This window comes from Fundulus heteroclitus, unplaced genomic scaffold (genome assembly GCF_011125445.2).
Source record: "Fundulus heteroclitus isolate FHET01 unplaced genomic scaffold, MU-UCD_Fhet_4.1 scaffold_46, whole genome shotgun sequence".
Classification (NCBI taxonomy): Eukaryota; Metazoa; Chordata; class Actinopteri; order Cyprinodontiformes; family Fundulidae; genus Fundulus; species Fundulus heteroclitus.
The window spans coordinates 47,275-74,981 of NW_023396879.1; the positions used below are offsets into that span (position 1 = coordinate 47,275).

The 27,707-nt window shown below is 41.4% G+C and overlaps 3 protein-coding genes, 6 non-coding genes and 9 pseudogenes across 12 annotated transcripts; 17 read left to right on the forward strand and 1 right to left on the reverse strand.

The window, feature by feature from the left end:
• Positions 1-64: 64 nt before the first annotated feature.
• LOC118560692 lies at positions 65-182 on the forward strand. Its single transcript, XR_004929532.1, has one exon. It is a non-coding gene; the product is annotated as a 5S ribosomal RNA (ribosomal RNA).
• Positions 183-655: 473 nt separating this feature from the next.
• LOC118560651 lies at positions 656-772 on the forward strand (annotated as a pseudogene).
• Positions 773-1,241: 469 nt separating this feature from the next.
• On the forward strand, positions 1,242-1,359 carry LOC118560638 (annotated as a pseudogene).
• A 467-nt stretch (positions 1,360-1,826) lies between these two features.
• LOC118560635 lies at positions 1,827-1,944 on the forward strand (annotated as a pseudogene).
• Positions 1,945-2,417: 473 nt separating this feature from the next.
• LOC118560688 lies at positions 2,418-2,535 on the forward strand. Its single transcript, XR_004929528.1, has one exon. It is a non-coding gene; the product is annotated as a 5S ribosomal RNA (ribosomal RNA).
• Positions 2,536-3,004: 469 nt separating this feature from the next.
• On the forward strand, positions 3,005-3,122 carry LOC118560639 (annotated as a pseudogene).
• Positions 3,123-3,595: 473 nt separating this feature from the next.
• Positions 3,596-3,713, forward strand: LOC118560642 (annotated as a pseudogene).
• Positions 3,714-4,175: 462 nt separating this feature from the next.
• Positions 4,176-4,293, forward strand: LOC118560689. The gene has a single exon (XR_004929529.1). It is a non-coding gene; the product is annotated as a 5S ribosomal RNA (ribosomal RNA).
• A 469-nt stretch (positions 4,294-4,762) lies between these two features.
• LOC118560640 lies at positions 4,763-4,880 on the forward strand (annotated as a pseudogene).
• A 472-nt stretch (positions 4,881-5,352) lies between these two features.
• Positions 5,353-5,470, forward strand: LOC118560641 (annotated as a pseudogene).
• Positions 5,471-5,932: 462 nt separating this feature from the next.
• On the forward strand, positions 5,933-6,050 carry LOC118560693. The gene has a single exon (XR_004929533.1). It is a non-coding gene; the product is annotated as a 5S ribosomal RNA (ribosomal RNA).
• A 469-nt stretch (positions 6,051-6,519) lies between these two features.
• On the forward strand, positions 6,520-6,637 carry LOC118560644 (annotated as a pseudogene).
• A 472-nt stretch (positions 6,638-7,109) lies between these two features.
• On the forward strand, positions 7,110-7,227 carry LOC118560691. Its single transcript, XR_004929531.1, has one exon. It is a non-coding gene; the product is annotated as a 5S ribosomal RNA (ribosomal RNA).
• Positions 7,228-7,689: 462 nt separating this feature from the next.
• Positions 7,690-7,807, forward strand: LOC118560690. Its single transcript, XR_004929530.1, has one exon. It is a non-coding gene; the product is annotated as a 5S ribosomal RNA (ribosomal RNA).
• Positions 7,808-8,279: 472 nt separating this feature from the next.
• On the forward strand, positions 8,280-8,397 carry LOC118560650 (annotated as a pseudogene).
• Positions 8,398-8,612: 215 nt separating this feature from the next.
• LOC118560618 (zinc finger protein 501-like) lies at positions 8,613-13,848 on the reverse strand. Of its 2 annotated transcripts, none has more exons than XM_036131952.1 (4): positions 13,609-13,848; positions 12,235-12,352; positions 10,704-11,951; positions 8,613-9,655 (listed from the first exon to the last, which is right to left on the reverse strand). In XM_036131952.1, the coding sequence occupies exons 2-3, from the start codon at positions 12,262-12,264 to the stop codon at positions 10,764-10,766; spliced, it is 1,218 nt and encodes a 405-aa protein (XP_035987845.1). In that variant the 5' UTR covers positions 12,265-12,352; positions 13,609-13,848; the 3' UTR covers positions 8,613-9,655; positions 10,704-10,763. The 2 variants fall into 2 exon arrangements, with proteins under 2 accessions (XP_035987845.1, XP_035987844.1); XM_036131951.1 differs by having other exon boundaries at positions 8,613-9,648; positions 10,697-11,951.
• Positions 13,849-14,757: 909 nt separating this feature from the next.
• LOC110367772 (zinc finger and SCAN domain-containing protein 2-like) lies at positions 14,758-21,486 on the forward strand. Of its 2 annotated transcripts, XM_036131955.1 has the most exons (3): positions 14,758-15,015; positions 17,210-17,373; positions 18,237-21,486. In XM_036131955.1, exon 3 carries the CDS (start codon positions 18,251-18,253, stop codon positions 19,406-19,408), a length of 1,158 nt encoding a protein of 385 aa, XP_035987848.1. In that variant the 5' UTR covers positions 14,758-15,015; positions 17,210-17,373; positions 18,237-18,250; the 3' UTR covers positions 19,409-21,486. The 2 variants fall into 2 exon arrangements, with proteins under 2 accessions (XP_035987848.1, XP_035987850.1); XM_036131957.1 differs by lacking the exon at positions 17,210-17,373.
• A 650-nt stretch (positions 21,487-22,136) lies between these two features.
• On the forward strand, positions 22,137-25,552 carry LOC105922771 (zinc finger protein OZF-like). 2 transcript variants are annotated; one of them, XM_036131947.1, is made up of 3 exons: positions 22,162-22,202; positions 22,295-22,413; positions 23,821-25,552. In XM_036131947.1, exon 3 carries the CDS (start codon positions 23,836-23,838, stop codon positions 25,093-25,095), a length of 1,260 nt encoding a protein of 419 aa, XP_035987840.1. In that variant the 5' UTR covers positions 22,162-22,202; positions 22,295-22,413; positions 23,821-23,835; the 3' UTR covers positions 25,096-25,552. The 2 variants fall into 2 exon arrangements, with proteins under 2 accessions (XP_035987839.1, XP_035987840.1); XM_036131946.1 differs by having other exon boundaries at positions 22,137-22,413.
• Positions 25,553-27,707: the final 2,155 nt, after the last annotated feature.

Here is a 27,707-nt window from a genome sequence, read left to right on the forward strand (position 1 = left end):
ATCACGGCATGTCTGGGGAAATGTTGTGTGACGTCTAAAATGTCCGTGCCTGGTGAGGGCTGTTGCTTACGGCCACACCACTCTGGTGCGCCTGAACCCGTCTGATCTCAGAAGCTAAGCAGAGTCGGGCTTGGTTAGTACTTGGATGGGAGACCTCCTGGGAATACTAGGTGCTGTAAGTTTTTTGCTTTCTAGGACGGCACTTAGAACTCTCCTACTCTGCAGTTTTCCAAAATTTTGACAAAACAATGCTCTTGACTCTTCAGACACTCTGGCACTTGCTTTCTCTGGCTCTCTCTGCTGGACAAAAAGCTGTTGTACATCCAATTGGGTTCAAGCAACACCAACACCACGAAGCGGGGTAGGAATGTTTTTACAGGGCACTTCAATGATAAGAGATACGTGAGTCTTTTTTTCAAAATTATGCTACTCTTTCATAGTTTTGTGAATGTCAGACAGATACCTGTCCCATTTACTATGAGAAACAAACTTGTTTATTTAATTAAAAGAATGTCAAATGCATAAATGCCAGGATTAGGAGCTACATGAGCCTCGGGTGGCTTTGATGAAGAGGACGAAGAAGCAACCACCATCACGGCATGTCTGGGGAAATGTTGTGTGACGTCTAAAATGTCCGTGCCTGGTGAAGGCTGTTGCTTAGGCCACACCACTCTGGTGCGCCTGAACCCGTCTGATCTCAGAAGCTAAGCAGAGTCGGGCTTGGTTAGTACTTGGATGGGAGACCTCCTGGGAATACTAGGTGCTGTAAGCTTTTGCTTTCTAGGACGGCACTTAGAACTCTCCTACTCTGCAGTTTTCCAAAATTTTGACAAAACAATGCTCTTGACTCTTCAGACACTCTGGCACTTGCTTTCTCTGGCTCTCTCTGCTGGACAAAAAGCTGTTGTACATCCAATTGGGTTCAAGCAACACCAACACCACGCAGCGGGGTAGGAATGGTTTTACAGGGCACTTCAATGATAAGAGATACGTGCGTCTTTTTTAAATTACGCTACTCTTTCATAGTTTTGTGAATGTCAGACAGATACCTGTCCCATTTACTATGAGAAACAAACTTGTTTATTTAATCAAAAGAATGTGAAATGCATAAATGCCAGGACTAGGAGCTACATGAGCCTCGGGTGGCTTTGATGAAGAGGACGAAGAAGCAACCACCATCACGGCATGTCTGGGGAAATGTTGTGTGACGTCTAAAATGTCCGTGCCTGGTCAGGGCTATTGCTTACGGCCACACCACTCTGGTGCGCCTGAACCCGTCTGATCTCAGAAGCTAGGCAGAGTCGGGCTTGGTTAGTACTTGGATGGGAGACCTCCTGGGAATACTAGGTGCTGTAAGCTTTTGCTTTCTAGGACGGCACTTAGAACTCTCCTACTCTGCAGTTTTCCAAAATTTTGACAAAACAATGCTCTTGACTCTTCAGACACTCTGGCACTTGCTTTCTCTGGCTCTCTCTGCTGGACAAAAAGCTGTTGTACATCCAATTGGGTTCAAGCAACACCAACACCACGCAGCGGGGTAGGAATGGTTTTACACGGCACTTCAATGATAAGAGATACGTGAGTCTTTTTTAAATTATGCTACTCTTTCATAGTTTTGTGAATGTCAGACAGATACCTGTCCCATTACTATGAGAACAAACTTGTTTATTTAATCAAAAGAATGTCAAATGCATATGTCCCAGGACTAGGAGCTACATGAGCCTCGGGTGGCTTTGATGAAGAGGACGAAGAAGCAACCACCATCACGGCATGTCTGGGGAAATGTTGTGTGACGTCTAAAATGTCCGTGCCTGGTGAGGGCTGTTGCTTACGGCCACACCACTCTGGTGCGCCTGAACCCGTCTGATCTCAGAAGCTAAGCAGAGTCGGGCTTGGTTAGTACTTGGATGGGACACCTCCTGGGAATACTAGGTGCTGTAAGTTTTTGCTTTCTAGGACGGCACTTAGAACTCTCCTACTCTGCAGTTTTCCAAAATTTTGACAAAACAATGCTCTTGACTCTTCAGACACTCTGGCACTTGCTTTCTCTGGCTCTCTCTGCTGGACAAAAAGCTGTTGTACATCCAATTGGGTTCAAGCAACACCAACACCACGAAGCGGGGGTAGGAATGTTTTTACAGGGCACTTCAATGATAAGAGATACGTGAGTCTTTTTTTCAAAATTATGCTACTCTTTCATAGTTTTGTGAATGTCAGACAGATGCCTGTCCCATTTACTATGAGAAACAAACTTGTTTATTTAATTAAAAGAATGTCAAATGCATAAATGCCAGGATTAGGAGCTACATGAGCCTCGGGTGGCTTTGATGAAGAGGACGAAGAAGCAACCACCATCACGGCATGTCTGGGGAAATGTTGTGTGACGTCTAAAATGTCCGTGCCTGGTGAAGGCTGTTGCTTACGGCCACACCACTCTGGTGCGCCTGAACCCGTCTGATCTCAGAAGCTAAGCAGAGTCGGGCTTGGTTAGTACTTGGATGGGAGACCTCCTGGGAATACTAGGTGCTGTAAGCTTTTGCTTTCTAGGACGGCACTTAGAACTCTCCTACTCTGCAGTTTTCCAAAATTTTGACAAAACAATGCTCTTGACTCTTCAGACACTCTGGCACTTGCTTTCTCTGGCTCTCTCTGCTGGACAAAAAGCTGTTGTACATCCAATTGGGTTCAAGCAACACCAACACCACGCAGCGGGGTAGGAATGGTTTTACAGGGCACTTCAATGATAAGAGATACGTGCGTCTTTTTTAAATTACGCTACTCTTTCATAGTTTTGTGAATGTCAGACAGATACCTGTCCCATTTACTATGAGAAACAAACTTGTTTATTTAATCAAAAGAATGTGAAATGCATAAATGCCAGGACTAGGAGCTACATGAGCCTCGGGTGGCTTTGATGAAGAGGACGAAGAAGCAACCACCATCACGGCATGTCTGGGGAAATGTTGTGTGACGTCTAAAATGTCCGTGCCTGGTGAGGGCTATTGCTTACGGCCACACCACTCTGGTGCGCCTGAACCCGTCTGATCTCAGAAGCTAGGCAGAGTCGGGCTTGGTTAGTACTTGGATGGGAGACCTCCTGGGAATACTAGGTGCTGTAAGCTTTTGCTTTCTAGGACGGCACTTAGAACTCTCCTACTCTGCAGTTTTCCAAAATTTTGACAAAACAATGCTCTTGACTCTTCAGACACTCTGGCACTTGCTTTCTCTGGCTCTCTCTGCTGGACAAAAAGCTGTTGTACATCCAATTGGGTTCAAGCAACACCAACACCACGAAGCGGGGGTAGGAATGTTTTTACAGGGCACTTCAATGATAAGAGATACGTGAGTCTTTTTTTCAAAATTATGCTACTCTTTCATAGTTTTGTGAATGTCAGACAGATGCCTGTCCCATTTACTATGAGAAACAAACTTGTTTATTTAATTAAAAGAATGTCAAATGCATAAATGCCAGGATTAGGAGCTACATGAGCCTCGGGTGGCTTTGATGAAGAGGACGAAGAAGCAACCACCATCACGGCATGTCTGGGGAAATGTTGTGTGACGTCTAAAATGTCCGTGCCTGGTGAAGGCTGTTGCTTACGGCCACACCACTCTGGTGCGCCTGAACCCGTCTGATCTCAGCTGCTAAGCAGAGTCGGGCTTGGTTAGTACTTGGATGGGAGACCTCCTGGGAATACTAGGTGCTGTAAGCTTTTGCTTTCTAGGACGGCACTTAGAACTCTCCTACTCTGCAGTTTTCCAAAATTTTGACAAAACAATGCTCTTGACTCTTCAGACACTCTGGCACTTGCTTTCTCTGGCTCTCTCTGCTGGACAAAAAGCTGTTGTACATCCAATTGGGTTCAAGCAACACCAACACCACGCAGCGGGGTAGGAATGGTTTTACACGGCACTTCAATGATAGGAGATACGTGAGTCTTTTTTAAATTATGCTACTCTTTCATAGTTTTGTGAATGTCAGACAGATACCTGTCCCATGAGGAACAAACTTGTTTATTTAATCAAAAGAATGTCAAATGCATATGTCCCAGGACTAGGAGCTACATGAGCCTCGGGTGGCTTTGATGAAGAGGAAGAAGAAGCAACCACCATCACGGCATGTCTGGGGAAATGTTGTGTGACGTCTAAAGTGTCCGTGCCTGGTGAGGGCTGTTGCTTACGGCCACACCACTCTGGTGCGCCTGAACCCGTCTGATCTCAGAAGCTAAGCAGAGTCGGGCTTGGTTAGTACTTGGATGGGAGACCTCCTGGGAATACTAGGTGCTGTAAGCTTTTGCTTTCTAGGACGGCACTTAGAACTCTCCTACTCTGCAGTTTTCCAAAATTTTGACAAAACAATGCTCTTGACTCTTCAGACACTCTGGCACTTGCTTTCTCTGGCTCTCTCTGCTGGACAAAAAGCTGTTGTACATCCAATTGGGTTCAAGCAACACCAACACCACGCAGCGGGGTAGGAATGGTTTTACAGGGCACTTCAATGATAAGAGATACGTGCGTCTTTTTTAAATTACGCTACTCTTTCATAGTTTTGTGAATGTCAGACAGATACCTGTCCCATTTACTATGAGAAACAAACTTGTTTATTTAATCAAAAGAATGTGAAATGCATAAATGCCAGGACTAGGAGCTACATGAGCCTCGGGTGGCTTTGATGAAGAGGACGAAGAAGCAACCACCATCACGGCATGTCTGGGGAAATGTTGTGTGACGTCTAAAATGTCCGTGCCTGGTGAAGGCTATTGCTTACGGCCACACCACTCTGGTGCGCCTGAACCCGTCTGATCTCAGAAGCTAGGCAGAGTCGGGCTTGGTTAGTACTTGGATGGGAGACCTCCTGGGAATACTAGGTGCTGTAAGCTTTTGCTTTCTAGGACGGCACTTAGAACTCTCCTACTCTGCAGTTTTCCAAAATTTTGACAAAACAATGCTCTTGACTCTTCAGACACTCTGGCACTTGCTTTCTCTGGCTCTCTCTGCTGGACAAAAAGCTGTTGTACATCCAATTGGGTTCAAGCAACACCAACACCACGAAGCGGGGTAGGAATGTTTTTACAGGGCACTTCAATGATAAGAGATACGTGAGTCTTTTTTTCAAAATTATGCTACTCTTTCATAGTTTTGTGAATGTCAGACAGATGCCTGTCCCATTTACTATGAGAAACAAACTTGTTTATTTAATTAAAAGAATGTCAAATGCATAAATGCCAGGATTAGGAGCTACATGAGCCTCGGGTGGCTTTGATGAAGAGGACGAAGAAGCAACCACCATCACGGCATGTCTGGGGAAATGTTGTGTGACGTCTAAAATGTCCGTGCCTGGTGAAGGCTGTTGCTTACGGCCACACCACTCTGGTGCGCCTGAACCCGTCTGATCTCAGAAGCTAGGCAGAGTCGGGCTTGGTTAGTACTTGGATGGGAGACCTCCTGGGAATACTAGGTGCTGTAAGCTTTTGCTTTCTAGGACGGCACTTAGAACTCTCCTACTCTGCAGTTTTCCAAAATTTTGACAAAACAATGCTCTTGACTCTTCAGACACTCTGGCACTTGCTTTCTCTGGCTCTCTCTGCTGGACAAAAAGCTGTTGTACATCCAATTGGGTTCAAGCAACACCAACACCACGCAGCGGGGTAGGAATGGTTTTACACGGCACTTCAATGATAAGAGATACGTGAGTCTTTTTTAAATTATGCTACTCTTTCATAGTTTTGTGAATGTCAGACAGATACCTGTCCCATGAGGAACAAACTTGTTTATTTAATCAAAAGAATGTCAAATGCATATGTCCCAGGACTAGGAGCTACATGAGCCTCGGGTGGCTTTGATGAAGAGGACGAAGAAGCAACCACCATCACGGCATGTCTGGGGAAATGTTGTGTGACGTCTAAAATGTCCGTGCCTGGTGAGGGCTGTTGCTTACGGCCACACCACTCTGGTGCGCCTGAACCCGTCTGATCTCAGAAGCTAAGCAGAGTCGGGCTTGGTTAGTACTTGGATGGGAGACCTCCTGGGAATACTAGGTGCTGTAAGTTTTTGCTTTCTAGGACGGCACTTAGAACTCTCCTACTCTGCAGTTTTCCAAAATTTTGACAAAACAATGCTCTTGACTCTTCAGACACTCTGGCACTTGCTTTCTCTGGCTCTCTCTGCTGGACAAAAAGCTGTTGTACATCCAATTGGGTTCAAGCAACACCAACACCACGCAGCGGGGTAGGAATGGTTTTACAGGGCACTTCAATGATAAGAGATACGTGCGTCTTTTTTAAATTACGCTACTCTTTCATAGTTTTGTGAATGTCAGACAGATACCTGTCCCATTTACTATGAGAAACAAACTTGTTTATTTAATCAAAAGAATGTGAAATGCATAAATGCCAGGACTAGGAGCTACATGAGCCTCGGGTGGCTTTGATGAAGAGGACGAAGAAGCAACCACCATCACGGCATGTCTGGGGAAATGTTGTGTGACGTCTAAAATGTCCGTGCCTGGTGAGGGCTATTGCTTATGGCCACACCACTCTGGTGCGCCTGAACCCGTCTGATCTCAGAAGCTAAGCAGAGTCAGGCTTGGTTAGTACTTGGATGGGAGACCTCCTGGGAATACTAGGTGCTGTAAGCTTTTGCTTTCTAGGACGGCACTTAGAACTCTCCTACTCTGCAGTTTTCCAAAATTTTGACAAAACAATGCTCTTGACTCTTCAGACACTCTGGCACTTGCTTTCTCTGGCTCTCTCTGCTGGACAAAAAGCTGTTGTACATCCAATTGGGTTCAAGCAACACCAACACCACGAAGCGGGGTAGGAATGTTTTTACAGGGCACTTCAATGATAAGAGATACGTGAGTCTTTTTTTCAAAATTATGCTACTCTTTCATAGTTTTTTGAATGTCAGACAGATACCTGTCCCATTTACTATGAGAAACAAACTTGTTTATTTAATCAAAAGAATGTCAAATGCATAAATGCCAGGATTAGGAGCTACATGAGCCTCGGGTGGCTTTGATGAAGAGGACGAAGAAGCAACCACCATCACGGCATGTCTGGGGAAATGTTGTGTGACGTCTAAAATGTCCGTGCCTGGTGAAGGCTGTTGCTTGCGGCCACACCACTCTGGTGCGCCTGAACCCGTCTGATCTCAGAAGCTAAGCAGAGTCGGGCTTGGTTAGTACTTGGATGGGAGACCTCCTGGGAATACTAGGTGCTGTAAGCTTTTGCTTTCTAGGACGGCACTTAGAACTCTCCTACTCTGCAGTTTTCCAAAATTTTGACAAAACAATGCTCTTGACTCTTCAGACACTCTGGCACTTGCTTTCTCTGGCTCTCTCTGCTGGACAAAAAGCTGTTGTACATCCAATTGGGTTCAAGCAACACCAACACCACGAAGCGGGGTAGGAATGGTTTTACAGGGCACTTCAATGATAAGAGATACGTGAGTCTTTTTTAAATTATGCTACTCTTTCATAGTTTTGTGAATGTCAGACAGATACCTGTCCCATGAGGAACAAACTTTTTTATTTAATCAAAAGAATGTGAAATGCATAAATGCCAGGACTAGGAGCTACATGAGCCTCGGGTGGCTTTGATGAAGAGGACGAAGAAGCAACCACCATCACGGCATGTCTGGGGAAATGTTGTGTGACGTCTAAAATGTCCGTGCCTGGTGAAGGCTGTTGCTTACGGCCACACCACTCTGGTGCGCCTGAACCCGTCTGATCTCAGAAGCTAAGCAGAGTCGGGCTTGGTTAGTACTTGGATGGGAGACCTCCTGGGAATACTAGGTGCTGTAAGCTTTTGCTTTCTAGGACGGCACTTAGAACTCTCCTACTCTGCAGTTTTCCAAAATTTTGACAAAACAATGCTCTTGACTCTTCAGACACTCTGGCACTTGCTTTCTCTGGCTCTCTCTGCTGGACAAAAAGCTGTTGTACATCCAATTGGGTTCAAGCAACACCAACACCACGAAGCGGGGTAGGAATGTTTTTACAGGGCACTTCAATGATAAGAGATACGTGAGTCTTTTTTTCAAAATTATGCTACTCTTTCATAGTTTTGTGAATGTCAGACAGATGCCTGTCCCATTTACTATGAGAAACAAACTTGTTTATTTAATTAAAAGAATGTCAAATGCATAAATGCCAGGATTAGGAGCTACATGAGCCTCGGGTGGCTTTGATGAAGAGGACGAAGAAGCAACCACCATCACGGCATGTCTGGGGAAATGTTGTGTGACGTCTAAAATGTCCGTGCCTGGTGAGGGCTATTGCTTACGACCACACCACTCTGGTGCGCCTGAACCCGTCTGATCTCAGAAGCTAGGCAGAGTCGGGCTTGGTTAGTACTTGGATGGGAGACCTCCTGGGAATACTAGGTGCTGTAAGCTTTTGCTTTCTAGGACGGCACTTAGAACTCTCCTACTCTGCAGTTTTCCAAAATTTTGACAAAATAATGCTCTTGACTCTTCAGAAACTCTGGCACCTTCTCTTCAAATACGTCTGTGAGAGTCTGTGGAAAAAGCGTGGAACTTTTGCTTTCTCTGGCTTGGCAAATTATTTCTCAAATCAGAATAAACAATCATTTCATTCAAATCCCACCATCAATATTAAGAATTGACTCTTTAATTAAACAAACAAACAAACATTTATTTGGACAAAAACAACATGCTGATCAATCTACTCAGTATTCTTTTAAATGTTTAACCATTGCAATGACAATTGGTTTTTTTCTCCGATGACAAAATGAACCACCCATTAATTAAACAAAAATAAAGCATAAATGACACTTTTTCTCACCTTTTCTTTAACATAAAACTGCCAATAATACAACTTTTCATTGATTAAACACACAAATACGACAATTATGTAAATTTACTACACCAAAAAATAGCACTTTCCCCCAACAATTAAATTAAGTGCCATGGGAGAAAAAAACATGTTTGAAACTATCATTTTACACTGACTAAAAGAGGTGGTTGCTGATTCAGAAATGAGTAGAAAGGCCAAAACACAATGGATGCATTCGGCTGTTCACGCTCCCATTCGATTTCTTTAAAACACACCCGCCCCGACTAGAAGTTCCCTTGACGGAGCACTGGATTCACAATATCAAAAATTCATGGACGATTTTATACCAGAAATTCCGATAACAGAAACAAGCCGTTATTGCAGTTGCTGCAGCTTTGTGATTGCTGCAACACTGCAGGATCAAAGAAGATTGCTGCTCCACTTTTTCTATAATGTTGTGCTCCTGTCATGGGTTAGCAGCACCCATGCCTCACTTCCTGCCTGAATAATGACTTTCCTCAACTTTTTATCCCCAGGGAACTAACCAGTAGGCCCCTAATAAGGCTGAGCTATGTGGTCACTAGTAAGTACAGGTTAACTAACCATTAGTACATGATTAGTTCCCAAGGTGTCCCCTAGTAGTTAATCAAATTTTGTGTACCCTATTGTGTTACCAAACACCTGCTTAATCGCTGTGGAGTTGTCACAAAGTAATTATTCAGATTTCTAAATCTAAACCCAATCTGAGTTCTTCTTTCTTTTCTTTTAGGAAGTGGTAAGTAAAGATAAAGTAAAGGTTTTACCACACATCAGCTGATGGGTCAAATTATTACACCTTTCAAAACTATATGGTCTCTTGCAGTGGCGGCTGGTGAAAAAAAATCTTGGTGGGGCTGGCCAATAGATTTCCCTGCCTAACCCAGTACACGCATTTAAATTAAAAGTCGGAAAATTACTACGATTCCACAATAAGCATTTAATTAATAAAAAAAACATTGTTCACAAAGGATTATTTTGGTGGTTTTGTCTTAAGCCTTTTCACAGACTCATGCCAGAGGGTTTGCATACATTGTACATGTACGTATATTATTACGAAACAAACGTTTACGTCTTGACTTAAATATGTATCCTAATTTTTTATTTATATAATGATTTAAGTAGAACAATGACCAGTGCAAAATTAAGTTTTATTTACCGGAGATGAAGTGTAGACTGTCAATTCTGTCATTGTATGATGGCTGCCACAGTCCATTGGCATCCTGCATCCTTTTCATTGAAATTATCCATTTCTTTCTTCTTTCTTCGGTAAATGAAATGTACATCCGACTATTTGGAATGCCTCTGTGTGCAACCGGGAGCACAACAAGTCGTAGGCATTGTTTAGATTCCAAAAATAAACTAAACGTTTGCTCTAATTCACCCGTTTTGTCACGCTGGTAAGCGAAAACAGTACTGTGTTTTGCCGACCACCGTTACCCGGATGTAGCGCGGATGTAGCTCGTGACGTCTCGCGTGAAGTGCACCTATCACTGTGCAGCTAGGGCTACTACTCCAGGAGCCCCAAAGCCATTCATTTTGGCGATGCTGATTGGCCAAATATTTATAAATCTTCCCTAGCAACAGTATACGATTGGTTATTTCGCTACACTTGTAGGGCTCCTTGAGTCACAGCCCCAAAAGTGTAGAAGAGAAATGATACGTCTGTTGGTGGAAATGCACTGTTAAATGATAGAGTCAATCAGTAGAAGTGTTTTAATAATTCTTATTACATGTAGCCACGTACTATTAAGTAAAAACTGACATTAATAATACTTTTAAAATCTATATATATTTTGACTTTTCCCCTCCACATCTAGGGAGGGCAGCGCCCGAGCGCCCCCTATGGGCCAGCCGCCACTGGTCTCTTCATCTTATAAATTATATCATTACTTCATCTGAAAGATTCATCACACAAGTGCCTAGTGTACTACTCATCACCTCTGTGCATTCTCAGGTGACGAGTCAATCTATATTGTTTGTTAAAACCTTTTCCACAAGTCAGGCAGAAGAAAAGTTTTTCACGTGTGTGAGTTCTCATGTGACGAGCAAAATCGCTGCTCTGTCTGAAATATTTCTCACACATGTCACAATGGTACGGTTTCTCCCCTGTGTGCGTTCTAAGGTGACATGCCAAATCACTTCTCTGTCTGAAAGACTTATCACACATTTCACATGAATAAGGTTTTTCCCCTGAGTGAGTTCTCATGTGGTAGGTCAAAGTGGTTTTCTGGATGAAACCTTTACCACACGCCAGACATCGGAAAGGCTTCTCGCCTGTATGAGTTCGCATGTGCACAGTCAACGTAGACTGGCTGGTAAAATCTTTTCCACAAGTCAGACATGAAAATGGCTTCTCGCCTGTGTGAGTTCTCGTGTGCATAGTCAAGACATACTGGCTGATAAAATCCTTTCCACAGGTCTGACATGAAAAAGGCCTCTCGCCCGTGTGCGCTCTTGTGTGAACAGTCAAGGCATATTGGCTGGTGAAATCTTTTCCACAAGTCAGGCATGAAAATAGGTTTTCACATGTGTGGATTCTCATGTGAGCAGTTAAAGAACTGTGATGACGAAAGGATTTACCACAAACCTCACAACAGGTCAAATCAGTTTTATGTCTTTTTGCTGAGAAGAGTTGGTTCTTGTCTGGTTCTGCTTCACTATTGTTGTTTTGCTCACAAGTACGACTGACTAAAAAGGTTTCAGTCTCCTGCTTCATTACAACCTTATCTTGACTACTGCAAAGATCCTCTTGTTCCTTTTTAATCTGTACAGGCTCTTGTTCCTCCTTTGCCTCCATCATCTGCTGCAGTTCTGGTTCATTGTGGAATATTCGCTCATAGGTAGGAGTCACGACACAGGTGTTGTTCTCCTGCTGTACCAAAACCTGCCCTTCATCCTGATTATAGCTGAGGCGGTCATTTTCTTCTTTAATCTGTACCGGTTGTAGCTCCTCTTTTGTCTCCATCTTCAGCTGTTGTTCTGGTTCCTTTTGTTTTTCCTTTATTCCTATAATGTCTGATATATTTTGACCCACAATGGAAGTCTTGTCTGCATGTATGAGAAGGTGACCATCAAGAACCTTCCAAGTAGTGACAGACATGATGTTTAGGAAGACCTGAGGGAAAGAAAAACAGCAGAAGAACATCAATGATCTGTGAAATGTATTTGTGAAGATCTGGAAAGTTTACGATAAACATCGTTTTATTTTCATTAAATCTTCCCATATTGTACACCAACTGCATTCACAAGCAGTCAAGAATTTCATTGTCTTTATTATTTTAGGTATTAACAGCAATGGCTGCTGCTACCGGCCACCTACCTATGATGAGGTTATCAGTGAACTAATTTGGCTTTTAATTAGCAAAGAAATCAAGTATTCCTATACTTGAAACCCATACCTGCTGGTGTGACATCTTTTCTGTAAACATCCGAAAGACAAATCCTAATGAGATTAGGCGATAACATGATCTTTAGGTTAGCAGCCACAGTGAACTCACGCCATGATTTCTGATATACCTAAAAACAAAGGCAAACTTTCTTAACCTTACAGTTAAATAACATTATAAAGTTTATTAGTTATATCTTCAGTATTTGTGTGTTCTCTACTGGGGAACCCACAGTTTAGGCAGCCATTTCACAAGAGTAAACTCGGAAATACATGCATTAGTGACCATATTTTCAAAAAATGTCGCATTAAGATCGTGATTGGGTGTTAAAGATTTTTTTAAGGACTAAAAATTGTCCATCGGCGACCGCTAGGCTAAAATCCACAATTTGGGTCACGTGGTACGATGACGCAGTTCGTAGATGTAGCTCAGGCTACGCTACAGAGAGTACAATGGAGTACACAACGACTGTGTATGACTTTTCCAAGTCATACACAGTTTACATGGTCAAACTGTATTGCTCCGTGTCTAGATAATCCATTCATTGTTTTTTTCTAATACAATATACGGCTCGACAGGAAGCAAGCCTTTCAAAGTAAAACTAAACTTCACAATAAAATAGCCTGAACAAATCTTCTTACTGAATATGATAAAAATAAAAAGCAAACCATGATACAAATAACTTAAATATTTTCTATTTATGGCTCTAACATCACTTTTTCATCTTTAAAAGCCGCACATGTTGCTATGACAACAAGTCCAAGATGAGTTTCGAAGAACCAAACAATCCAAGATCATGCCAAATCGTCAACAATCAAATCCAGCTAACTGACGTACGAAGAACGGACCCCAGGAAGTAACTTGTTGCCATGTCAACAGATCAACGCTTGTCAACGAATGACGTCACTGGTCACGTGACACCCGGCGCAACATTTTATATGAGCTTTTCGCTAAAAAGCCTTAGAAATCCACTTTCTCATCGAATTTTTAAAAAACTTTTACTCGGGTCATAATAATATATGAACTTTCTAATATATAGCAACTTGTATGATCTCAAAATCTATAAGTACTTTAAAACAGGCAACATTACAACAATTAAATACTTTTCTAAGGAAAATGTCGTCAGATCTTACGGATCAGATTATATGTTGCAATTATTTGTAGTTTGTAAATTGAACACGTATTGTTTATTTCCTGGTTCGGCAAAGGGGGCCGTGGAAAGCCACGCCCACAGAAACATCTGTCTGTGTTTATCAGCTGCCAACAGTCAACCTGTCACACTCCAGTCGAACAAAACTCGGACACGTCCGCGGCATCAACTAGTTCCTGATCATATTCTCTGTTTTGCAGCATTAGTTCATCCAGACCAGCGTCCAGTTAACATACCTGGAGGTTCTGACCCGGTTCGGGTTCTCCAGCTGCTATCCAGCAGTCTGAGCTGATGCTCGGTCTCTTCCTCCTCCTGGACGATGGTTCTGAATATTTATTCAGCAGTTAGTCGCTCTCTGGTGATGAAGCGAAGATATTGTTGCTGCAGACGCTGAAATATTCAGTTTACAGCAAACAGCTCACAGTCCCAGGACGCTAAAAGCTGCTAGCGCTTTTTTTGTTTACTTCCGCCGGAAGTCTCACAGGACAATTTACCTCAGAAACCGTGACCGTAGTTTGAATTTCCGCCTCCACAAACATTTGTTTTTCCCAGACTATTTCTATTTATTTCGGCTCCGTTTCTACACATATGGCTTGTTTTATTGTGGTTGAGAAAGTAATTATAACAAAAAATGCTTTGTTAATGTGGAGGGATCAGTGTTAATTTTTTTGATAGTATTTTTTTCTTTATGTACTCTGTTGTGTAATGCTGTTTTAAAGATGACTTGAATAAACATTTAGAATTAAACAGTTTATTAACGAACTCTTCCACTTTGGATTACTGAAAGATTGAGAAATTGTACACTGACTAAAAGCCAATTGTTATTGTTGTAGATTTTTTTTAAAAACTGCTTGGAGTATCAAGGTGTGATGAGCTCTGATAATTCTTATATGCAAATGTCTTTCAGGACAAGTGTATGGTAGGATCATACTTCATATACTTTGTTCTTTATCTTTTTAAGACTGACTGTTAATGTTATTTCGATTTTTGTTTTGGTTACATTAAAGTTCCCTGCTGTCTATGTTTATTGCATACATCCAGCATATTGCAGCGATTATATTATTTATGAAAATCCATTTGTAGTATATATCTGTGGATGGAATTCTAAACAATAATAACTTACTTCCCAGAGTTACTGAATAAGGAAACAACAATATCAGATAATGATATTCATTTTATAATTGTGATAAGGTAATCCGTAGAAGTTCCACATAATTATCTGTTTCTAACCTCGATTATTTCTTAGACCCTATATAGTTCATTCAGACATTAAATCGGGTGTGAAACAGCAGCTAAATTAACTGCAGAAAAACAAACGTTTGTCGCTGGAGGCGGAACCTAAATGGCCTCAACTATTCATGAGGGATGTAAATCTCCGTGTGACACTTCCGGTGGAAGTAAACAACGAGGTGCTAGCAGCGTTAGCTTCCAGGTTTGCTTGTTCATCGTCGGTCAGAAGTCTGTTTTTGCTGTAAACTGAATATTTCAGCGTCTGCAGCAACAATATCTTCGCTTCATCACCAGAGAGCGATTAACTGCTGAATAAATATTCAGAACCATCGTCCAGGAGGAGGAAGAGACCGAGCATCAGCTCAGACTGCTGGATAGCAGCTGGAGAACCCGAACCGGGTCAGAACCTCCAGGTATGTTAACTGGACGCTGGTCTGGATGAACTAATGCTGCAAAACAGAGAATATGATCAGGAACTAGTTGATGCCGCGGAGGAAGCAGGACGTGTTTGTTCACAGCTCGGTTACTTATGTTGTTTTTGCAGTTTGTGTGTTTTGCTTCTATTGAAGCCATTTTAACACAGAGGAAACGGAAATATTATATAAATAACGGAAACAAAGGCTAGATAAGTGGCCTTGCAGGAAGAAATGGTCGCGCTTCCCCAGAGTATTTTAGCTTCTGATGAGCAGCTCCGAGTGTTTGTTTCTTTATTTGTTTCAGTAACAAGACAAATCAAAGTGTTGAACTTGAACAGAACATAAGAAAACTTAAAAAGGAAAGTAGAATCAATAGAAGATCGACTACAAACTTAATCTATGAATGAATTCTTAGATTATCTAATAAACATTTAAGAGCAAATCTACATAAACTGCTTCTCAATAAGTTTTGTCCCGCCCCCCCCCCCCCCACACACACACACACACACAAAAACAACCCCTCTGTTCACTGTGACTGTAAATAGTATGATTTGTCCACACAATTCTTTCAAGACTTATAAAAAATGTGTTAGGTGTGCTTATAATGCAAGTAGGCTACACCTCAGCATAACACTGTATCCTTATTACTATTATATAAAACAGAAATATAGACATTCTTACAACAAAGAATAACCTTATTAACATTGTTTCTTTGTATCTAATAGAAAAAATCTAAAGAGTATGAAAGTGCAATTTGCAAACTTAAAAAAATAAACTAAAGTTTTCTCTGACTTCATAGTTCCATTTGGTCGTAATGACGGGTCCGGAGAACACAAACATTAATATCCCATTGATGTCTAAAACCCTTGTAGAGTTAATATTTGTTGTAACCCTGAAAACACACTCGAATTACATCAGCATGGCGAGGTTTAGAAGAAGATAGTGGGAGCTATGTCTCTTAGCTTCACGTGTTTTAAACACTGTGAAAACGCATTAAGTAAACTTCTAAATAAACCATTTAACTTTCCCTGTTTATTTCTCTGCCAATCGGTGCCTCTGTGTGAGCTCGGTTCACTTTGGGCATCCAGTTGGCAGTTGATAGAGTTAAGTTTAATAACCTCTTTATCCTGGAAAGAAAACCAAACACAAACGCAAGTTTTTTACTCTTCACAAGGAAGAGGGCAGACGAACTCACAAGCTTGAGTTCGACTGCCCCGGACTGCCTCTGTCCACTTGTCTTTATTGTCACACATCACATGGGGTCAGGAGGATTTAATCACAGTCTTGAGTTTACAACATGGGGGTTGGAAAACAAAGAAGGGAGCAAGTTTCATTGTGGGTGATAATTAAATCACCAGCTTCATGCAAAGTTGGATAAAGGAGACATTCCTTATCTGGGAAAACCTTTTGCTCTCCCTTATGTAAGGTTAAAAACAACAGAACCTTCCTGAAAGCAAACTCTTAAAACAAACCAAATGCCTGTAGCTTGATAAAAATAAAATGATTACATTTACATTTTTCTAACAGCAGTTGAATTAGGGAGAGTGAAGGCTGGTTGGGTGATGGTTAGCATGCGGCTCTGCGCCTAACTGCGGCTGTTAGAAAGCTCCGGGGCCTCTACCCAGCTTCCCTGGCGTAGCTGCTCTCGTGAACCGGTTGCAGTGGGTAATTTCAGATCAGCTTTTCCTCTCAGCATGGCCTAGCCGCAGTCACAAGGCTGGTTTCGGCATAGATAGATTCTTTACTCCGGCGTCTGGTTACGCAGGAGATAGACTGCAGACTTAGCTTTGATCCAGGCGGCAGTTCTCCAAACCCAGTCGGGTCCTCTGCTCTGCAGAGGATGATGAGCGTTTGCTCCCCAATAACGCTCCAACAAACAACGCAAGATGAGGGTGATTGCCTGTGGGAAGCAGTGTTCCCTTGCTGTGGGAGGCGTGCCTGCAACAGTGTCATGTTTCATGTTGTTTCCTCATGGCTCGATTGCACAGAAAAGAAATTAACGTTAATAAAGGCAGGAGTCTGAAAAGGTGGAGATAAGGCGTCCCTTGACTCACTGCCAGGATGGTAAAGAAAAATGATAGAAGCTGTGCACTTCTCTTTGCAGAACGTTGTTTTCCATCATGTCTTCTGATAAACTCTGATGCCTCCTGCCTTTAACAGTTGTTTATCTCTGTTTGTGTCGCAACAACAGCCTGAGGGAGATGAGATGCTACCTGAAAAGCTAACTCTCCGAGCATGAGAAGCAACCAGTTTCCTTCTTAGGGAAGGACAGGAATACTTCATACAGAGAGTACTGGACATTTATTGGAGACTTGGCTGCTGCCAGCTCTTCCTCCCAGGAAAACAAGTTTGGAGGTGAGAAAACCGTCTTTAGTGAACAGTGACAGTAAAGACTTGTTAGCTTCTGCATTGACCGTCTCAGTGCCTCAGTCTACTCTCCCAACAGGAAAACATTGTTAACAAGAAGCTGACGGTCATTTGTATTTCCACAAAATATACAGACCATTAGATCCAAAGCTAATTTCATCCCAATTTGATCCTAGTTAGTAAAACCAGCGATAAGTTGAGTTTATCTGGAAAACCGTCTGACTGGAAGTTAAGATTTAGGCTACATGTGGTACAAATGATACCAACAAAAACCTACCAAGGTTTTTCTGCTTTCAAGAACAATGGAAACATCAATAATAATTTATTGATGTTTTCATAGTTTGAATATCTGTAGGTTTTATTGCTCTAGAACCCGACATTATAACAAATGGTGTGAATATAAAATGCAGATCCACATAAATCAGTCTGCAGCATATGCGCATCACCCAAAAGCCCCTTATACCTGAAATAAATATTAAAGTATGCTCAATTTTCAGGTAAATTGGAGTTGAAATCATTTCCATGTCACCTTTTTTATAAAGATCTCTGTAGGGATTTAAAAGTTTTTAAATTGTCTTATTTGTCCAGTAGTTCCTGCAGTTAAAAGCCGATTTATTCCCACCTTTGCTTGCTTATAAAACGAAAGATATTAAAACGCCCAGCTGTGTGGTGACAGCGTTTCCCGGCCAAGCAGTGAAAGCCGATTTGCCTTTTTCGGTGAAACACACACCCATATACACATAATTTCCTGTCTTATATAGACTTTACACATATTGGCTTCTACAATCTCCTTAAATACATTTGAACACAAAATGTGATCCTTAATGTTCTCCCTGTCTTGAATCCCTCAGGCCTTCACAGCATCATGTCGGTTACTACTTGGAAGGTTCTTGATGATCGTTTTCTCATAACTGAAGACAAGAACTCGGCTGTTAACCACAAGATACCCGGTCCAGTTATAATAAAACAGGAACCAGAACCACAGCAGAGGGCTGACACGACAGAGGATCCAGAATCTCAACCCATCAAAGAAGAACACGTGGAACAGTTAATTGTTCAGGATGAAGGGCGGCTTTTAGTGAAGCAGGAGACCAACAGCTTTATGGTGAGTCCTGCTTATCAGGAAGTATTCCACAATGGGCCAGAACTGCAGCAGATGATGGAAACAAAGGAGGAACCTGAGTCTGTACGTATTAAAGAGGAACATGAGGATCTCTGCAGTAATCAGGATGCAGAGCAGCTTGTCATTAACCAGGACACTGACATCTTTATAAGGGCTCCTGTTTGTGAACAACAAGACAGCCATGATCTGGACCCAAACGTGGACCAGCTCCTCTCTTCACACTGCCCTGACGCTGAGAACCAACATCAGCAAGGACGCCGTCAGAAAGACTTGGGATCCAGTGGAGATGAAGGTCTGGAGCCCGAGAGGAGACATCAGGACTGCATAAACCACAGAGACAATGTGGAAAACTCAAAAGTAAAAAAGAGTAAAGCAAATTTACCCTGCTGTGAAGTATGTGGCAAATGTTTTGCTAAGCGTAAGTACGTTACTGTCCACATGAGAACACACACAGGGGAGAAGCCGTATTCTTGTACATTTTGTGGTAAAGCTTTTATTGACCATAGTACTAGAGCTAGACACACCAGAACTCACACGGGTGTAAAGCCTTATCCTTGTGAACTGTGTGATAAGTCCTTCACTCAACCCAATCACTTGGCTCATCACTTAAGAACGCACACAGGTGAGAAACCTTTCTCATGTCTGACTTGTGGAAAAGATTTCACCCAGCAGTCTAACTTGACCGTTCACATGAGAACTCATACAGGTGAGAAGCCCTATTATTGTGAGCTGTGTGATAAATCATTCATCCAGCCCAGTGGTTTGACTCGCCATCTTAGAACGCATACAGGCGAGAAACCTTTCTCATGTCTAACCTGTGGGAAAGGTTTCATCCAGCAGTCTAACTTGACGGTGCACATGAGAACCCATACGGGGAAGAAGCCACGATTCACTGACTGATTTAAATCAACTAAAAAAGGCTATTTCTCTTTTGCAAAGCAAAGCATGGAGATCAGATTAGTGTCTATAGTTGTACGTTTTGTTGTGTACTTGGAGTCTCTCGGAATGCAGAAAAATGTAATGTAGTCTGTCCAGGAGCTATGTATGTATCTTTATATTCAATTTTTTAAAATCTGTTCTGGTTTCTGTTCTCTGTTCTGCTTTTTGAACACTTGCGACACAGGTTCTGGACCTCAAACTAAACGATTTTGCAAATCCACTAACTTTATTTTTAGCTGTGATTCTGTAGCCCAAGTTCAAGGATAGCAAAGCTACAAGTGGGTAAGTCAAAATGTTTGTCGTTGGGTGTATTAACCTACACAATTTATCACACCATCCCCCAACAGACTGCAAAAATGGCCGAACGGGGTGAAGTGGAACACTCTGCGACCTGGAGGGGGGCGGCGTATGAAGTGCCTCCTTTAGATTTAAAGAGACGGCACCAAAACAAGTTTTTCAGACGCACTTCAGAAGAGGGGCTCTGGGGGGACAATAACCAAGAATTCAGACTAAAGCGTTGCACTTCCACTTTATATAGACCACAACTAGATGATTTCAATGTGAAAAGGAAGAACAGAAAGGAAAATTCCAACTTCTCTGTTGTTGAAGTCACAGTGACAGCTACTGGACAAATAACACAATTTGCTCTTTGTAGATGTTGAACTCCTTTTTTTTTTTCTTTTTTTTTTTACCTTATCAGACCTGGGATCCAATCCTTGTCAGTCCATTCCTATTAGAATTAAATGCATGAATGTTATGTATGTATGTATGTATGTATGTATGTATGTATGTATGTATGTATGTATGTATGTATGTATGTATGTATGTATGTATGTATGTATGGTATATCTCAAAAACGTATTATATCCCCTTAATTGTTACACAAAATCATAGGGAAGAGCTGGATAGTAGTGAGATCAGTGCTGACTTTGATGTTCTTATCAAAAATTTAGCTAAATTTAACACAGGAAATAAGTCGTCTTGTTGATCAGTGGGATTCCAAAAGTTGTGGGTTTGATTCCAGCTACCTCCTGCCACATGTCAATTTGCCTGTTGACAAGGCACAGCGTCTGTTGCCAGGCTTGACAGAATCCCCCGTTTGATAAAAACTTTAATTGAGAATTATAATACAGTTGTTTGTAACTAAGAGTGCATGATATGTTTGTGTGGCACGTTTTAGAAAAGTATTGACTTTGCTGGCTAACACCCGAACCACCAAATGAAGGAAGGCCAGCCGTCTAATGGGAATCTTGGCTGTACTGTAAAGGGCTTTGATGGGTCAAAATGTCTAGAAAAGTGCAAAATAGATTCAGTCTATTAACCATTATTGGTGTTAAGATAAAAAAAAAACATCTTGAATGTTTTAAGTCATACTTGTTTGTATTTTTTTTTTTTTTTACACTGCTGATTTACTGTTTTGCAGGAAACCTCTGTTTTCATTTTTCATTTGGACGTAAAATTGAACAACCACAAAGTTTGCTTTAGAGCAGCTTATTGCCATCATAAAAACTTCACCATGGTTAATTTTTGTTCACAAAAAGACAACAACTGCTGATGCTTTTGTCCTAGTAGGTCAGCTCATTGTAGAGAAACTAAAACAAGTCAATCAGGCAGTTCCACTTCACACATAATGCTTCTGCCAGTGTCCCGAGCAGAACCAGGACGGTGGGTCGTATCAGAACCAGTTCTGAAATCACTGCTCTGGCTCCCCGTTTGATAAATAATATTTATATTTATAAATTCTGCTGCTGGTTTATAAATTGCTGTGTGGGTTTTGATCTTCATAGACCTGCTTACTCTGTGTTTCCTGGACCAGAACTAAACATTTAGTCTCATTGCTCCTCATCTTTTGATCCAAATCTTGCCTGAAAAATGATCCAAGCATTTTAACTTTTGTCTCTTTTTTATGTGATGCTTTCAAGTGTTTGACATGTTGAGCACTATTTTTAATCAAAGCTTAAAGGTTTTTGCTATTTTAATGTCTTTATTAAAGCACTTTAAATGTCCTTGTTTATGAATGGTGCAATAGAAATAAAATGCCTTGCATTACATGATCTTGTTCTTTGCTGGATTTATTCTTTGTTTTAGTTTTGTTATTTGGGATTTGTCTTCCAAACCTATATTTTATTAAATGTTTACCATAGTAAGTATTGAGGCAGAAACTGTAGACAAAACAGGATAATTTGTCGGAAACATTTTTTCACTTGTACAGTATGAGATAATTTGGTTAGACTAAAACCCCAATAATTAGGTGATCCCTGCAGGAGAAGAACCCATTTTAAATTGATCAGTAAGCGTCTTCATCATGGAGAATCCTGCTGGCTGTCAGTGTGTGGAACTGTTCTCATAAGATGTTTAATAAATATTAAAAAGTCCATTTCTTTCAGTAACTTCGTTCAGTAAGTGAAACAAATTGTGTCAATGACTAAGCACGGAAGGTCCTGAACCTTTATTTCCGTTGATTCAACGCTAACATGATATTTAAGATGATAAAATTACATCAGGAATAATAAGATAACAGCACTAAAGTATTGGATTAAATGCTTTTATTTTGGGGTCTTAATTTCTGTTCTGCCTCATTGGAACCTATTTTTTAAATTTATTGAATAAGAAGCTGAAAGAGATTATCCAGATTATCCAGACACCAGCAGTAACGCAACAAAGCTGCCGCAGAAGAAAGAGGAAATGACGTAAATGTTGGTGGGAGACTTCCGGCGGAAGTAAACAACGAGGTGCTAGCAGCGTTAGCTTCCAGGTTTGCTTGTTCATCGTCGGTCAGAAGTCTGTTTTTGCTGTAAACTGAATATTTCAGCGTCTGCAGCAACAATATCTTCGCTTCATCACCAGAGAGCGACTAACTGCTGAAGAAATATTCAGAACCATCGTCCAGGAGGAGGAAGAGACCGAGCATCAGCTCAGACTGCTGGATAGCAGCTGGAGAACCCGAACCGGGTCAGAACCTCCAGGTATGTTAACTGGACGCTGGTCTGAGCGACTCGTTAACTACCCGATGGTTTTATGAATTATCATGATCGCTGTCTGCTTCGCCGTTTAATGGAGAAAGATCGCACTGAGCTGTTTGTTTCAGCCAGAGACATTTTTCTTTAATGCAGCCTTTATTTAACCAGATTAAACTCAAACCTGGCCTAGATGACAGCACCATAGTTACATTATTAGTAAATACAAATTACCTTAAAACATAAAACTGCGTGTTTGTTTACTCTGGAAATTAAGGACACATATTGGCATTAATAAATCAGAGTCATACTCTGATGTATCATGTATTGATACAGGGATCTTCCTCACGTCCACCAACATGAACATGATTCAGACTGATCTCCCTCACAATGTTATATTTTATTTCAGAGGATTTATCTAAGCCCTGAAGGTGGAACATGGACGCCCCCATCCTCTGCTCTCCAGTCAGGGTCATCTCATCACGTCGCCTCTGCTTCTCTTCTTGATGTTTTAAGACTGAATTCTCTCCTTTTTTTTTGCTACATCTTATCTCAACCTTCATTAAAACAGCACGTCTCTAGTTAACAACATTATTAACAGTATTACTGCTCCAGGCCTACAGAACCAGTAGGGCCCAGCCCAAACTTTTTTCTTATTTTATAGGAGAAAAAAAATACATACAGGAAAATAAAAAGTTATTCTGAAAGTTTAATGGTTGATAGAGTGAATGAATCTATGTTCATATCAGTCAATAAAACCACAAATTTACAACTTTGGTTGCTAATTAGCTTTTACTAACAACTGACACTGAATTTTTTTTTAGTTTTGGGACAGTTTCAGTGAAAAAGTGGATTTTAATCCTCCAGCTGACCTTTAAATCTTTGTGTAGTCCTAAACACAAACCTCTACGGAGAGTCAGAATTCTGAGAATGCTACAAAGCTTCAGACACTCGCTAAAGGTCCTCCTCTTTACTTCTGACATGTTTCACTTAAGGGGCTCTCTGAAGACCTAGGGTGGTTTATTAGTAACTTTTATCTTACCGAGGTAAGATTTTATATCGGTAAGAAAAAAAGATGTGGTGAAAAATCTTAGAATTTGGGAAATTCTAATATTTTTCCTAAAATAACGTCACTAAGAGCTACTTTTAGTCTGAGGATTCTTTGTGAATACGGGTGCTGGAGTTTAGTTTGGTGTTTCATCTTGTCTTTTATAATAAAAAAAGGTTCAACATCAGGTAACTTTGTGGCTCTGATTTGGCCCAAAGTAAAGTGGTTGTCTTTAGAACCAATTAAGAGCTAACAGCAGCTCCAGTTAAGCTCTGAAACCCATGTGAATGAGTCCAGTGATGGTTCTCTGCTCCATATCTTTGCTAAGTTTCACAACCTCTAACCTTCTGCTGTCCTTCATTCCCCAGTTCTTCCACAGCATCATGTCCGTTACTACATGGGAGGTTGTGGCTGATCATGTTTTCATGACTGAAAAGAACGTCACCATTGAGACAGCAAAGGAAATCGAAGTGAAAGAGGAACAGGAGGAACTAGAACCCCAGCAGATGACTGAGACGTATGACGAACCAGAACCTCGAGCAGTTAAAGAAGAACGGGTTGAAGTGTTGGTCTTTCAGGAGGAAGGGCAGCTTTCAGTGAAGCAGGAGACCAGCACCTCTGTGGTGACTTCTGCTTCTGAGGAAATATTCCACAGTGGACCAGAACTGCTGCAGATGGTGGCGACAAAAGAGGAAGCAGAATCTGAGCCGATAAAAGAGGAGAAACCAGAATCTGTACAGATTAAACTGAAACAAGAAGATCTCTGCAGTGGTCAGGAGGAAGATCAGCCTACAGTGAAGCAGGAGACTCACATCTGTACTGTGATTCCTCCTTGTGAGGAAAACTACAACACTGAACCAGAACCAAACCAGAACCAACTTCTCTCTGCAAACTGCCCCGAGGCTGAGAGCGAACATCAGGAAGGACGCAACCAGAAAGACTTGGGATCAAGTGGAGATAACAATCTGGAGCCAGAGAAAAGACATCAGCACACCAAAGATCACCAGGACAATGTGAACAGTTCAAAAGTAAAGAGACATGAAGCAGAATTGTCGTCGTGTGAAGTATGTGGTAAATGTTTCACAAAGCGTAAGTACTTGACGGACCACATGAGAACGCACACAGGGGAGAAGCCGTATATTTGTACATTTTGTGGTAAATCTTTTACTAACCATAGTAATAGAGCTAAACATCTGAGAACTCACACTAATGAGAAACCACATCCCTGTGACCTGTGTGATAAATCTTTCAGACAGCCTAACGAGTTGGCTCGTCACTTTAGAACCCACACAGGTGAGAAGCCTTTCTCATGCCTGACCTGTGGAAAAGATTTCACTCAGCAGTCTAACCTAACAGTGCACATGAGATCTCACACTGGTGAGAAGCCATACTCATGTAACTTTTGTGGTAACACTTTCCGATATGGTGGGCAGTTGACTATTCATGTAAGAACTCACACAGGTGAGAAGCCTTTCTCTTGTCAGACTTGTGGAAGAGGTTTTGCCAAGCAAAGTGCCTTGGCTGAGCACATGAGAACCCATACAGGTGAGAAGCCGTATCCATGTAAGTTGTGTGAGAAATCTTTCAGAAAAAGTAGTGCTTTGGCTTATCACACGAGAACTCATATGAGTGAGGGGCCATGAATTGCATGATAAACTTTCTATAAGGCGTCGTGATTTAGTGAGTGTTTTCTTCTAAAATGTGTGGTAAACCCTTCTGTTTTAATAGTGCATTAAATTATCAGAGGAAAACTCCCCACAAGCTAAAAGCTGTATCCTTCTGAGGGCTTTAGTGCCATCTACTGGACTTATAAATATGGGCTCTTTTCAGATCAGGACATATGACATTTTGATAAGTTTGGATGAAGAAATGTATTATTATTATTATTAATGACACTATATATAATTACTCAAATCCATTGCCAGCTATCTGTCTGCGGTACATGAGACCGACGGATAGCTGAAGCGGCTGATATGACCAAATCCTACCAATGGCTAGAGAGGGCAGGACTGAAGGACAACACTGAAGCTCTGATCACAGGACCAGGCCTTGAGCACCAGAGCAATAGAGGCCCAGATGCACCAGGCCAGGCTATATATATATATATATATAAAGTCCCTAGAACATTTATCTGAAGTCGCACATCCGTCATGTGTCCTGACAACATTGTTAATGTTCTGTTTATTCCTTCCTGTCGTACCGCCTTGCTGCTGAAATGTGCTATACAAATACATTTGAAATCTCGTATCTAATTGTTATTGATTTTGGCATTGTGAATTACTGCTGCTGTTATCCTCCTAATCACTGTTTCAATCATAAGAAAACATCATGCCCCTCACTACCTTACCTTAGGTGCGTTTTCTGCTTTTTATTTATCTGTTACATATTTGTGTCATTTTGTTTTTGATTTAGTTCCTTTGTTAAAACCAGAGCACTAACTATTTAACAAATGTCAGCATCTTATTTAATGGCCAAAAACATTTAAAACAAGTGAACATTGGTTTAAAAAAAAGAAATATATGGTCTTTGTTTGGTCTGGAAATGTTCTGAGAAGAGCTGGTGAACACATTGGACAGAGAAGGAGTTTGAGATAGAGCTGCCAGGTAGGAGGAAAAGAGGAAGACCACAGAGAGGATTCATAGATGGCATGAAGGAGGACAGATGGTTAATGTAACAGTTAAGGAGGCAAAGGGTAGAATGAGATGGTAATCTGCTGTGGTGAGCAGCAGAAAGAAGATGGGGGGGGGGGTACAATGGCATAGAGGACCACTTCAGCAGCAGCAATCCACGTAATATGCAGAGAGGCATCAGAAACATCACAGACTACAAGCTCAGCGACCAGCAGCTGAGCAATGACCGGCTCTAAAAATCTTAAATCGTGTGCTGACCAGCTAGCAGGGGTCTTTCTGGACATCTTCATTCTCTACCTGCAGCTCCCCTGGACTGTGAACACCTCTGATTGGACTTTCCACTAAGCTGCTAAAGACCTTCTACAGAGCTACCATAGACAGAGTTTTATGTCTTAGCATAACTGTGGTATGGGAGCTGCACAGTTCAGGAGAGGCAGGACCTAGCACGTGTGGTGAGGACAGCGCAGGGGATTGTGGGATGCCGTTTGCAGGATCTAGACTCAATTTATGCAGAACGAGTCCAAAGAAGGACCAGACGCGTCTCTGCTGATTCACTGTACAAAAAGCACCTTATTACCTCATTATCTGTGACTCTCCTGAACGCTAAAAACAAACAAAACACTGTAACCTTTGTTCATTGCCTGTTTGTTTTCGTCTTCATTATGTGTGATGTGAACAGAAGTGGCCAAAGAGAAATTTCACCGCAGTGACAATAAAATACTATTGACTCTTGCAGACTTTGTAATCAGCAACAAATGTTCACTTTTAGCTACGATTTCCTGCTTTTTTTTATTCTCAATGTTCGCTGTTTTTTATATTCTACTTCTGCTGCTTATATTTTGTGTCATTTAAATTATGATTTAGACATTCTCTTCACACAAAGGTTAACTTTTATTTATTTACGTTATCTGAAGGTTTAATCTTTTGAATTAAACTCATGGGATTACCATTAATTTCCTATTCTTCCACCTGATTTGTTCACATTCTGACAATCAAACTCTTATTTATTCATTAGTTTGACTGATTATTGTGTTATTTCAATTTTGGAAAAAAAAATCATGTGCCTTTGAATGTTAATTCATGATTGTTTTCTTCACGATGCACCTTATTGACGGTTGGTTTTGATCAATACAAAATCTTAATTATTCAGAAGAATTTGTCAGTCTTTGGTGAAAGTTCTGCACAGTGTGAATGCTCAAACACCACAAGAATTCAGCTTGTAGGCAAAGTTACAAAGCTCATGATGAGCTTTGATACATTTCTATACGCAAATCTGTTTCTGGATGACTGAAGGATATGATCACGGTCATTAGGAAGGTCCCTGTATGAAGTCTGTGCCCTTGGATAAAAGAAACTCCCACTGGTCCTCGTTTTAATTCAGTTAGGTTAAACAGCTCAAAATCACAATCCTTTTAGGAAGACAAATCAAATTAGTTTACAGAAATATGTAATGAATTCCATCCATCCATTATCTTACTTGCTTTATCCCTCATGGGGTCCCGGGGGTGCTGGTGCCTATCTCCAGCATTTCAATGGGTGAGAGGCGGGGTTCACCTGGACAGGTAACCCGTCTGTCACAAGGCAACACAGAGACAAACAGGACAAACAACCATTCACTCACACAC

Bases quoted from the DNA above. Each gene is read 5' to 3' on its own strand.
- LOC118560618 (XM_036131952.1), bottom strand. From the start codon at position 12,264: ATGTTTACAGAAAAGATGTCACACCAGCAG. The intron at 11,952-12,234 runs GTATGGGTTTCA...TCTTTCCCTCAG, and splicing joins AAAAGATGTCACACCAGCAG to GTCTTCCTAAACATCATGTC.
- LOC110367772 (XM_036131955.1), top strand. From the start codon at position 18,251: ATGTCGGTTACTACTTGGAAGGTTCTTGATGATCGTTTTCTCATAACT.
- LOC105922771 (XM_036131946.1), top strand. From the start codon at position 23,836: ATGTCCGTTACTACATGGGAGGTTGTGGCTGATCATGTTTTCATGACT.